The sequence below is a fragment of the Erinaceus europaeus genome, chromosome 17, assembly GCF_950295315.1.
Source record: "Erinaceus europaeus chromosome 17, mEriEur2.1, whole genome shotgun sequence".
Taxonomy (NCBI): Eukaryota; Metazoa; Chordata; class Mammalia; order Eulipotyphla; family Erinaceidae; genus Erinaceus; species Erinaceus europaeus.
This window is the reverse complement of record NC_080178.1, coordinates 73,497,350-73,510,628: the sequence shown is the minus strand read 5'-3', so window position 1 is coordinate 73,510,628 and position 13,279 is coordinate 73,497,350. Positions and strand designations below refer to the sequence as shown.

Genomic DNA, 13,279 nt, shown 5'->3' with positions numbered 1-13,279 from the left:
TTACCCAAGCAGTTTGTAAAATAACAGTAACATACAGAAAGAAGTTCTAAACCTTACAAGTGACCTTTCCTGTCATATTACTCTGAACTTTAGAATCAAAGTTTTTTAAAGATTTTTTTAGTGGTCTTTTAAAAAAATATTTATGTATTCCCTTTTTGTTGCCCTTGTTTTCATTGTTGTAGTAATTGTTGTTATTGCTGCCGTCGTTGTTGGATAGGACAGAGAGAAATGGAGAGAGGAGGGGAAGGCAGAGAGGGAGTGAGAAAGATGGACACCTGCAGACCTGCTTTACTACTTGTGAAGTGACTCCGATGCAGGTGGGGAGCCGGGGAGGGGGGGGTTGAACCAGGATCCTTACACAGGTCCTTGCGCTTTGCGCCATCTGCACTTAACCCACTGCGCTACCGCCCGACTCCCTAGAGTCAAAGTTTTAACTGCTGCTGGAGACCATAGATTGATGATGCACTGCTTTGGAGTTTCTCAGACACTGTATCTTCTTTCACCGTGGTTTTGATGATTTCACATACCCCACTGCTTCCAAGGATGCAAGGCAAACTTAAAAAAACGTCGCTATTTACATCATAATATCCCTGAAATGAAAAAGGTAGGGATTATACTGTATGAAATGCTGGGGGGAAAATCTACTTGATTTACTAGACCTAATATAATATGATACAAATTAAAGATTGTTTATTTGTTGATTGATTGCCTCCAGGGTTATGGGTGCCTATACTACCAATCCACTAGTCATTTTAATTTTTTTGATAGAGATTGAGAGGGGAGGGGAAGATAGATGGGGAGACAGAAAGATATACACTTGCAGACCTGTTTCACCACTTGTGAAGCGACCCCTCCCCCCCAGTAGGACGGAGAGCCAGAGGCTCAAACCCAGATCTCTGTGCAAGTCTTTATGTTTCATGCTATGTGTACTTAACCTGGTGCACCACCACCTGGCCCCGTTTATTTATTTTGTAAACTCAGGTTGTTTCAGAAATTTTTTTGTGACAGGAGCATGGCCAAAGATACCCCTCTAAGGAAGCAGGTAAGCAATATGGATAACAGGTTGGGAGCTAAGAACAAAGACACACGGGAGCCGGGCGGTAGCACAGCGGGTTAAGCCCAGGTGGTGTGAAGCACAAGGACCAGCATAAGGATCCCAGTTCGAGCCCCCGGCTCCCCACCTGCAGGGGAGTCACTTCACAGGCGGTGAAGCAGGTCTGCAGGTGTCTATCTTTCTCTCCCCCTCTCTGTCTTCCCCTCCTCTCTCCATTTCTCTCTGTCCTATCCAACAATAACGACATCAACAACAACAACAACGACATCGACAACAACAATAAAAAAAAACCAAGGGCAATGAAAGGGAAAATAAGTAAATAAAATAAAATAAAATTAAAAAGAACAAAGACAGAGTGGATTCTTTGGGGAGGGTCACAGCATGGGCTCTAGGCCCAGGAAAACCAGTGAGCAGTCTTACATTTTTCTCTGCATGTTTTATTTCTCTCCTGATATGCCACATCACCCAGAAAATGGCTGCACAATTATACCTGATTCTAGTACTTTTTGCTTGGGAGGATGTTATCAAAGGACAAACTGAACTCAAGAAGCAGACTGATAACCAGTGTGAGCTTATCAGTGTGAGCCCTGACTGGCTGAGTTACTAAACAGAAGTTAATGAACTATATAAATGCTTCCTGGGGATTCCCAAAAACTACCTGTGATGGGTAACCTGGTAGAAAGTCTGATTTCCCATAGTCAAGCAGGATAGGGCTTAGCCCAAACTGACTCCACCCACACATTACTATACAAATGAGTAATATTGAAGATAATGGGGTAGTGAATGAACAGCATTTTTTTTGGTCTCTATTAATAATACAAAAGTTAAAAAATATGATGAAAGAATGAGAACAGCAATTTACCTTTGCTAAAACTGATACAGAATGTACTTTCTTTTTATCATTCACAATACTGTCTACCAGGTCAGCTACTGATAGCCCAACAGACCAGGATCTTTGACTTTTTACTCGTAACAACTCCATGGCTCTAGGATATAAAAACAAAAACCATGTTTTTAAAAAGGGTCAAGGATATAAAAAGAAAAACCATGTTTTTTTAAAAGGCACATTTAGTTTTATCTTCTGTTTAAGGCATTAAATATATGATACAGAAATAGAGTTAGAAAATAACTGTTAGGAAAGTATGCAAATATTCTAATTAACCTTTTCTTAGAATGTCAGGCAGTCCACAGGGAGAGACTACAAATGACCTAATAGCATAAAATATCAGAACTAACCATCACTAGTACTTATTTAAATGTCAACTAGAGAAACATATTTCTATAAGTGAGTGTCAAGTGACAATCTTCTAGGAGGAAAATCTGGTGACATATGATCTAGGAATTCCTATTCTTGATTTTATCCTATAGCAATGTGGTCAAATGTGCGAAGGAATACACAGTATTGTCTTGCTTAAGACAGCAAAAATTTTGGGAAGAACTCATTAAAAAAAAAAAAAAGATTGTTTAAGTAAATCACAACTGTAGTACTATATAACTCTTGAGAATAAGAGAGATTTATATGTATAATATAAAAAAAATGTCCAATATTTATTTTATTAGGGAAACAAAGCAAGTTGCAAGATAATAGGACTAACACAAATCTATTATTAGAAAATGTTTACAGAGGCGTTGAAAAAAAAAGTTTGGGGCTAAGATGTGTTTAGAGGTTCAGCAATAGAGTATATGCCTTGCATAGATGAAGCCTTGGGTTCAATTCCCAGCACCACATAAAGCATGACAGAGTAGCACTCTGTTTCCCTTCCACCCCCCATAAACATACATAAACACAAAGAAAAATGCTTTTATTGTTCAAATATATAGGCTCTTAACTGTTAACAGTGGTTGTGGTTCTTCCTAGAGAATAGTATTATCCCAGCTTTTCATATTTTACTTTACAGATATCTGCAGTATTTAAAGTTTTAGAATAGCACATATTTTGCAAGCAATAAAGATACAAATTAAAGAGACATGTTTCTTCATTTTTAGAAACTATAAATGAAGTCTGGGAAGTCACTCTCCCAGTAGAATGTCAAGCCCCTGGAACCACATGGGAGGGAGTGCTATGCATAACAGCTTCAAAAACAGTGCAGTGGCTGCTATGGTGTCTTTCTCCTTCTCAGTCAGTCTTTCCCTCTCTCTCTGAAATTAAAAAGAAAAAAAAAGGGGGGCTGCTCAGTGGGCATGGTAGAGTACCACAGAGATGAGTCAGTCCCCAGTACCAAAATAAAAATTAAAAAAACAATAACAAGCAGAAGGATGATATAATTACACTGAGTGGATTATACAACCTACTGTCTTTTCAATAATAGTCTTTCCAGTTGTTCTAAAATACACAAAAGTGAAGTTGTTACTGATTTTTGTTGTTTTGCTGATTACTTTGTTTTTTGAGCAGAGGACTGTTTAGCTCTGGCTTCTTGGTAGTGCAGAAAACTGAACCTGGGACTTCTGAGCTTCAGGCATGAGAGTCTCTTTGCATAACCCCTGTGTTTTCTCCCCTCACCCAAGGGCAAAGTTTTTTTTTTTTTTTTTTTTTTATAGAGACAGAGAGAAATAGAGAGGGGGAGATAGAAAGGGAAAGAGACAGAGAAACACCTGCATCCCTGCTTCTCCACTTATGAAGCTTTCCCCCTGCAGGTGGGGACCAAGGGATTGAACCTGGGTCTTTGTGAACTATACTGTGTGCGCTTAACCAAGTGCACCACTGACTCGACCCTCAATGGCAAAGTTTTTTTGTTTTTTTTAAAGAATTTATTTATTCATGAGAAAGATAGGAGGAGAGAGAGAAAGAACCAGACATCACTCTGGTACGTGTACTGCCGGGGATTGAATTTGGGACCTCATGGTTGAGAATCCAGTGCTTTATCCACTGCGCCATCTCCCCAACCACAATGGCAAAGTTTTAATAAGTGAAAATAACCACCACTCAGACTTTAGAGAAATATTATATGATTTTGAAACAACAAATGGCATGAAAATACATAGTATATAGAGTCCAACCTATAGGATCTAGATTCTGGAAGGCCTCTGAGCAAAGACAAAAGATATACAGGTCTGTTCATTATACTTGTTTTTACATTAATATATAATGGAGCATAGCTATTCATAATTAGACTAATTTCCAAATGCGTTTATGGCTAATAAATACCTATTAAGTTTTAAGTGATATTGACTAGTTCTCTTCTATATTAAAGAACTTCTCCCATGTTTAGACATAAAAGCAGTAAATCATTATCTACAAGCAAGGCACTTGCTCTGTCCTGTAAATGTCAACCACACAGTGGAGCAACCAGGAGGTGGCATTGTGGATAAAACATTGCACTCTCAAACACAAGGTCCCAAGTTCAAGCCCTGGATCACCATGCATCAGAGTGATGCTCTGGTTCTCTCTCCTCATATTGTTTTCATTAATTAATAAATAGATCTTTAAGAGAAATGTCAAACACAAAACAAGTTAGATCTACTTTCAGATATGAAATGAAGATGAAAGTATTGTTCCTTTGTATTCTTAGATTTAATAGCTAGCTTGAAAAATTTATTATGAGAGAGAGAGAGAGAACAAACAAACCAGAGCATCACTTTGGCATATGCAATGCTGGGGATTGAACTCAGGACCTCATGCTTAAGAGTCCAACACCTTAACTACTGTGCCACCTCCCAGTCAAAACTTTCAGATGGCTTTCAGCTTGGTAAGTACGTGGTATAAAGTGATCTGTTATGTTAGTCATGAAGTATATGATTTTCAGTTAGATAAATGCAATTCTACATTCAGTGTTACCTGTTAGACAGCTGAACATCAGAGTTATGACTCAATCCTTCTTGGCTACCCCATATGGACACTAAAAATAAAATGAATAATTATATTTTGTCAATAATTTTTAGGATTAAGATATGATTGTAGGCAGTCAAGGGTACTTGTATTAAAGTTTAGATATATTTTTCCCCTTTCTAGGAATAGTTGTATTTTTTCAAGCTAGTGCTACTACATGTATGGTACCAATTGCCTGAGGCAAGAGACTTTGAGCTAAATCCCTTCTCTCTATCCCTTCCCCCCAGTGGTCCCCAAAGTCTACCTGCAACCTCCTTGCCTGTTCTCAACAGTTTCTATATAAGGGCCACTTCATTGTAAAGCAGAAAGTTTTGTTTCCTTAGCAGGTTGTGTATAATAGACTCCTAAGTGCAAAAACACTTAGTATTCTGTTGGAATCACACTGAACCTAATTTATTTCATCAGGTGAGGAATAAATTGGTCACCTATTTTAGGCTTTATTTGCCTAGTTGTCAGAGAAGCAGGGCTGTTTTTTAAAAAAATTTTTCCCTTTTGTTGCCCTTGTTATTTTATTGTTGTAGTTATTATTGTTGTCGTTGTTGTTGGATAGGACAGAGAGGAATGGAGAGAGGAGGGGAAGACAGAGTGGGAGAGAAAGATAGTCACCTGCAGACCTGCTTTACCACCTGTGAAGCAACTTCCCTGGAGGTGGGGAGCTGGGGGCTTGAACTGGGATCCTTATGCCGGTCCATGTGCTTTGGGCCACCTGTGCTTAACCTGCTGTGCTACCGCCCGAGTCCCCCCACAACACAAATTTCTAATTGAGCGGTCTGGGAGGTGGCATAGTGGTGGATAAAGCATTGGATTCTCAAGCATGAGGTCCAGAGTTCAATCCCCGGCAGTACATGTACCAGAGTGATGTCTGATTCTTTCTCTCTCTCCTTCTATCTTCATGAATAAATAAATAAAATCTTAAAAAATATCTAATTGAAGAGATAAAATGAAAGATTAAGACATTTTAAAAAATATTTTACTTGAACATAAGAATTATACATTAATTAATTAATTCTACCACCAGAGTAACACTGGGGCTCGATGCCGGCATTACGAATCACTGCTCCCAGCAGCCATTTCTCCTTTTATTTTTTTCCCTCATTCTCTCTCTCTTTATCTTTCTTCCTTATATTTTTATTGGGTAGGACAGAAAGAAATTGAGAGGGAGGGGGAGATAGAAAAGAACGAAATAGACATCAGAGAAAGTTCCAGTACTTCTCCCTGTATTTCTGTATCCCTGTTTCTATCTGAATGAAAAAGTGACATGGAGTATAAGGTTCTGGCTCTGCAAAAAAAAAAAAAGTAATGTTAATAATAATAATAAGGATAACGGTTACTCTTATCACCTGACCAATATGACTGTGGAACAAAGGCAAAAAGGAAGACATTCTCAAGTCAAAATAGGGAAAATATACATCAGGGAAGGTAAAAACAAACAAACAAAACAAAATACTCTCCAATCCAAGGAACTGAAACCTTGGAGTAGGGAGAGAACAAGTAGTTGATAAAAGAAATGTCATAAGGGATAAAGAGTGAAATTTATGTTTAAAGAGGTGAAAAACAGGAGCTGGAGAGGGAGGTCACCGGCTAGCATTCATGACATGGACCCAGCCCAGAGTAGAGCCCTGGTGCCAATGCAGATCCTCTGGTGCTACAATACCTCTCCTGTTTGTCTAAATAAAAAAGTGGCCCAACCTCAACTTGGATCAACAACGGTAAAGAATACTCCATCCTCTGAAGGGAGGCTAGACAACATACTCTATGCTACACCTGAGGAAGATGGGTCCTGATATTGGGGCAGCTTGGAATGTTCCTACTCATGACCACAGAATGTGAGCTCAGATCTACAGGGATACAGAGGTCACATAGGCTCCTAAACTGAATATGGGCCCCAGATCAGATCAAATCGATGGGGTTTACAGTCAACAATATTTATACACCTTTCCCATATTTGGGAGCTACTCGCTTCCCTGATCCAGCTTTCTGGTCCTTTTTCCAGCCATGACATCATCTCCCCAGACAATAACTTGGATCCACCCACATATCAGATTTCAGGCTCAGGGCAAAAAAAAAACTAGTATAGCCACAGGCCCTTTGGAATATAACTAAAATATGCCTACTAGCTATCTACAAAATGGAGGACCCCCCCCCAACTCACTCTTCATGTGCACTATTCCAGCCTTTAGGTTCATGATTAGTCAACAATTTGTCTGGCTTTATATGTTAACTTCTTTTCAGCCACCAGGTTCCAGATGCTAGCATGATGCCAACCAGACTTCCCTGGATAGACAACCCCACCATCAGTGTGTCCTGGAGCTCCAATTCCCCAGAGCCCTGCCTCACTAGGCAAAGAGAGAGACAGGCTGGGAATATGGATCGACCTGTCAATGCCCATGGGGAAGCAATTACAGAAGCCAGACCTTCCACCTTCTGTATCCCTCAATGACCTTGGGTCCATACTTCCAGAGGGCTAAAGAACAGGAAAGCTATCAAGGGAGGGGATGGGATACAAAGTTCTGGTGGTGGGAATTGTGTGGAGTTGTACCCCTCTTATCCTATGGTTTTTGTCAGTGTTTCCTTTTTATAAATAAATAAATAGAGGGGACTTCCGGAGGCGGAGCTACGAGCAGCAGATCGCTTTCTCTCCTCTCCTCTCCTCTCCCGGATCAACTAGGAATACCAAAGGAGACCACCCGGACCGAAACAAGACAGGACTAGAATGACCACAGAAACCCAGTAAATCACCCGTGAGTACAAACACGCGTGGCTGGTGACAGAGAGGAGAGAGGGCCCTAAGGAGAGATTAAGTGACTGCTAACAGTTCGACAGTTTGTCAGTGGAGACACCACCTCCAGTCTGCTCCACCAACAAGGGGACAGCTGAAGGGAGGAAAGGACTCCCCAGAGACTCACCAAGTACAACTCTGAGTCTCCATTGCTACTACCCTCAGAATCTGGAGCAGCAACAGGTAGGGACACCAGGGCACAGAGATCTAACCAGGAAACTCAGGAGAAGACCTATACCTCGGTGGCATAGCTGAAGGGCTGTGAAAGTCTCTTTGCATAACCACTGGATTATCTCTGCCACACCCTGCTTTATCTCTTGGTCAGGCGTCATTGATTAAGCCAAGAAGCCTATTGATAGTTTAAAAGCCCTCAGGCTACCATAGCCTACAGGGGAAAAAAAAAAGGCTTTTACACCACTGAACTCCAACTCAGGGATTGAAAAACCTCTTAACTTATATAAAATGGTTAAAACAACAAGAAAAAATAATGGAGACTCGAACCAGGACAAGAGTCCAGCTAAAAGTCCTCCAGAGGGTGAAGCACAAAACAACGAGTTCAACATCCAAACATTAGCTAAGGAAATAATAACAGGAGTGAGTAAAGAATTTGAAAAAATTGTAATCAGAACTGCAGGAACAACAAATGAGAATATGGAAGAAAATTCTAATAATCTCATGGTTATTAGAGAGCTGAAAACTGAAATTGCTGAGCTAAGAAGGCAACTAGCTGAACAAGCTAAAACAGTATCAGAGCAGGGCAACAAAATAGATGAACTCCAGAAAGCAGTAGAGGGCAGAGAGAATAGAATCAATGAGGCTGAAGACAGAATTAGCAAGATTGAGGATGAATTAGAGACAACTAAAGAAGAAGTAAGAGATCTCAAAAAGAGATTAAGAGATGCTGAAAACAACAACAGAGTCCTATGGGATGACTTCAAAAGAAACAATATACGCATTATTGGCTTACCAGAGGAAGAAAGAGAAGGGGAGGAAGAAAGCATTCTCCAGGCCATAATAGCTGAAAATTTCTCTAGTCTAGACAACACCAAAGACATAAAGATTCAAGAAGCCCAGAGGGTCCCAAACAGAATTAACCCAGACCTAAAGACACCAAGACATGTCATACTTAGATTGGAAAGGAATAAGGATAAAGAAAGGATCCTCAAGGCTGCAAGAGAAAAACAAAGAGTCACCTACAAAGGAAAACCCATAAGATTAGCAGCAGACTTCTCCATACAAACACTACAGGCCAGAAGAGAATGGCAAGATATCTATCGAGTGCTCAAAGAGAAAGGCTTTCAGCCAAGAATACTATATCCTGCTAGATTGTCATTCAGACTAGATGGAAGCATCAAAACCTTCTCAGACAAGCAACAGTTGAAGGAAGCAACCATCACCAAGCCTGCCTTGAAAGAAGTTCTGAAAGGTTTCCTATAAACAACCAGACCACCACAAATAGGACATATATCAAAACACTCTAAAACTCTACAAGAATGGCGTTAAAATATCTTCAATCTTTGATATCAATAAATGTGAATGGCCTGAATTCACCTATTAAAAGACACAGAGTAGGAAGATGGATCAGAAAACACAACCCAACAATATGTTGTCTACAGGAAACTCACCTAACGCAACAAGACAAACACAGACTTAAAGTGAAAGGATGGAAAACTATCATTCAAGCCAATGGCCCACAAAAAAGGGCAGGAACAGCTATTCTCATATCTGACATGATAGACTTTAAAATACATAAGATTAAAAAAGATAGGAATGGACACTACTTAATGCTCAGAGGATCAGTCAATCAAGAGGACTTAACAATTATTAATATCTATGCACCCAATGAGAAGCCATCTAAATACATCAAACTTCTACTGAAAGAGCTACAGCAATATATTAACAGTAACACAATCATAGTAGGGGACTTCAACACCCCACTATCTCAACTTGACAGATCATCCAGGAAGAAAATCAGTAAAGACATAAGGGAGCTAAATGAAGAGATAGATAACCTAGAACTATTGGACATTTTCAGAGTCATTCAGAGCAAGTTGTGGTATATATACACAATGGAATACTACTCAGCTGTAAAAAATGGTGACTTCACCGTTTTCAGCCGATCTTGGATGGACCTTGAAAAAATCATGTTGAGTGAAATAAGTCAGAAACAGAAGGATGAATATGGGATGATCTCACTCTCAGGCCGAAGTTGAAAAACAAGATTAGAAAAGAAAACACAAGTCGAACCTGAAATGGAATTGGAGTATTACACCAAAGTAAAAGACTTGGGGGTGGGTGGGTGGGTGGGGAGAATACAGGTCCATGAAAAATGATGAATGAAATAGTGGGGGTTGTATTGTTAAATGGGAATCTGGGGAATGTTATGTATGTAGAAAAAAAAAAAAAGAAGAAGTAGAAACGCAAAGCAGAAATTGACTGAGTTTGGAGTATGGCACCAAAGTAAGAAAGCAGAAGTACACTAGAGTTTGCAGTGAGTACCTCCCTAATACTTCCTCTCCACTTTTCCAAGCTTTGGGTCCATGATTGCTCAACAATTTGTTTGGCTTTGTATGTTAACTCTCTTTTCAGTCACCAGGTTCCAGGTGTCATCAGGATGCCGGCCAGACTTCCCTGGATTGAAGACCCACCAATATGTCCTGGAGCTCAGCTTCCCCAGAGACACACCCTACTAGGGAAAGAGAGAGGCAGCCTGGGAGTATGGACCGACCAGTCAACGCCCATGTTCAGCGAGGAAGCAATTACAGAAGCCAGACCTTCTACCTTCTGCAACCCTCAATGACACTGGGTCCATGCTCCCAGAGGGATAGAGAATGGGAAAGCTATTGGGGGAGGGGGTGGGATATGGAGATTGGGCGGTGGGAATTGTGTGGAGTTGTACCCCTCCTACCCTATGGTTTTGTTAATTAATCCTTTCTTAAATAAAAAAAAAGGGAAAAAAAATAAATAAATAAATAAGTGGCCCAAAATGGTGAAGTTGGGCATGTATATGGTCCTAACTACACAGATACACAGATACACACACACACACACACACACACACACACACACACACACACACACACACGAAAATCAGATAGAAGTGTGTCTAGGGAGAAAGTCTGAACTTAGAAAAGTTATGGGGGCCGGATGGTCACACAAGTTGAGTGCATGGCACACATTACAATATGCATGGACCGAGGCCCCTGGTCCTCATCTATGGGGGGAGCTTCATGAGTGGTGAAACTGTGCTACAGGTGTCTCTATCCTTTCCTATCTCCCCCTTTCTTCTCTAAATTTCTTTCTGAGTCTATCCAAAATAAATTTAAAGTACAAAAAAAAAAATCTGAACAAGGTTAGAGTGGAGAAGGTAAAGAAAAAGCTCTGTGTATTTAGGATTATTTAAATGTTCTCTGGAAAATTAACTCTGAAAATCAATTAAAATTATAGAAAAGATCTTGACTTTTCTTAATCTTAAACTAGTAGAAAGGTAGATAAGATGAAAATGGCATACTTGAAGAGTCTATTTTCACCACAGGGCCTGTTACACAGAAGGCATTTAACTGTGGAACAAAAACCAATGGAGGGCGAGAGGTAGCTCACTTGGATGGTGTGCTGTTTTGCTGTGTACACATCTCAGGTTCTAGCCCAGTCCCCTCTGCACTGAGGGAGCTTTGATGTTGTGGACTCTTTCATTCTCTCTACCTCTATCTCAAAAAAAAGGGGGGTTGAGCTTCATAAGTCTACAATCCCCAGACATATGAATAGCTGATATATGAAACCATGACCATTGGTGATTTACATTATCAGTGAAGCTAATATAGCTCATGCTTCATATGTATAGTTGAGTGCATGCCTCACATATGTAAGGTAGTGGGTTCAATCCCTAACAACAACATACACACACTCACAATTTTATTTACCTTTATCTTCACCTTGTTCCCCAATAACCCACACTTCTTTTCCTGAAATCCGTGCCTTCAAAACATTTGTGATAATATATTGCAACCTCTGTGAATCCAGATTGCATCCAATTCCAATCACTCGACTTGGAGGAAATGCACTCAGTTTCCATGTCACATACGTCATGATTTCCACTAAAAATCATACACAACAAAAAAAAAATGCAACAATTAGAAAATACTAACAGCCTAGTTCATATGTAAAATATTTATGTATGTATTATTTATAGAAGAGAAAATAAAGCACCAAGTTTCCTTCAATGTGGTAGGGGCTGGGCTTGAACCTGGTTTGTGCACATGGCAAAGCAGTATACTATCGTGGTGCAGGAGGTGGCACAGCAGATAAAGTACTGGACTCTCAAGCATGAGGTTCTGAGTTTGATCCCTGACAGCACATGTACCAAAGTGATGTCTGGTTCTTTCTTTCTCCCCTCCTATCTTTCTCATTAATAAATAAATAAAATCTTAAAAAAAAAAAACAGTATATTATCCAAGTGGTCTATTTCACAGTATATACAAAAGATTTAAAATTTTAAAACATATATAAGAATGTCTATATACTATCCTTATACTAAGTATCCTATAAAGCATAATATTCTCTAAGATTATTTACTTATTTATGAAAGAAAGACTAGAGCATCACTGTGGCATATGCAATGCAGGAGCTTAGGACCTCATCCCTATGAGTTCAATGCTTCATCCATTGAACCATCTCCTGAGTTACAGCATAATATATTATTCTTCTTCCCCCTTCCTCCCCAGGGCACTGCTCAGCTCTGGTTTATGGTGGTGCAGGGAATTGAATCTGGAATTTAGGAGCTTAAGGTATGAGGGTTTCTTTGCATAACCTATACACTATCTACCCCTGGCCCCAGAATAATATATTCTTAAAGTATACTAAAGACCCTTACTAGATTTCAGCATGATTTTATATAATTGGTTGGAGTTAAATAAAAATTATTAAAAGTAAAAAAAATGTTCGGATCACTAAAACCATTCTGTTCATAAGTTTGAGTCTAATACCTGGGTGAAAATATTTTTGGACAAAACAGTTCCAAAATAATCTCTAAAATTCAAAATGTTTAAAGATGTACCACAGATGCTTAACAACACTGTATGATACATCAGAGTTAACAAAAGATCTTTCAATAAGTCATACACTTTTCTCTTCATTGTTTACCCATCCCCACTGAAGAAGGCATGGCTAACCATCTTGAACAGAACATCACATTACATAAAGTACTGTTAGTGGTAGCATTCTAGTTAATGCAAGTCAGAACTGGTTGACGGGATATAGAAATACCATGTTCTTCATGGGAAGAACAGTAAGAACTTTTAATTTACAGTCTAATTTTATAACTTATCACTAATGGCAAATCTACTAATATACTGGACCATTAAGTTAATTTAAAATAAGACCTTTTACCTGGTTGTGATGCAACAAGCAGGACACTATGTTGACTATAGTGTCCCAGAGCTGGGATGAGGGTTCTGAACATATCCACATTGCTCTGCACAACATCAAGATAGGACTGAGAACTACCCAAGGAGTTGACTGTGATGATCACCACTTTGGACTGAGCAGAGGCAAATAAATCTAATGAATCAAAAAAAAAAAAAAAACAGACAGCTTAGTATACTGATTTTAACCAAGTTCTTGC

The 13,279-nt window shown here is 39.4% G+C and overlaps 1 protein-coding gene across 3 annotated transcripts in view; it reads right to left on the bottom strand.

The window, feature by feature from the left end:
* Window positions 1-308: 308 nt before the first annotated feature.
* UEVLD (UEV and lactate/malate dehyrogenase domains) overlaps window positions 309-13,279 on the bottom strand; it is a 39,765-nt gene continuing 26,794 nt past the window's right edge. The window contains exons 5-9 of one of the 3 annotated variants that reach the window (XM_060177060.1): window positions 13,045-13,215; window positions 11,580-11,753; window positions 4,830-4,890; window positions 1,917-2,040; window positions 309-590 (exon numbers count right to left, since the gene is read on the bottom strand). In XM_060177060.1, coding sequence (XP_060033043.1) covers window positions 423-590; window positions 1,917-2,040; window positions 4,830-4,890; window positions 11,580-11,753; window positions 13,045-13,215 — 698 coding nt within the window. In that variant the 3' untranslated portion in view covers window positions 309-422. The remainder of the gene's footprint in view (window positions 591-1,916; window positions 2,041-4,829; window positions 4,891-11,579; window positions 11,754-13,044; window positions 13,216-13,279) is intronic. The other 2 variants (XM_060177058.1, XM_060177059.1) reach the window with 2 other exon arrangements.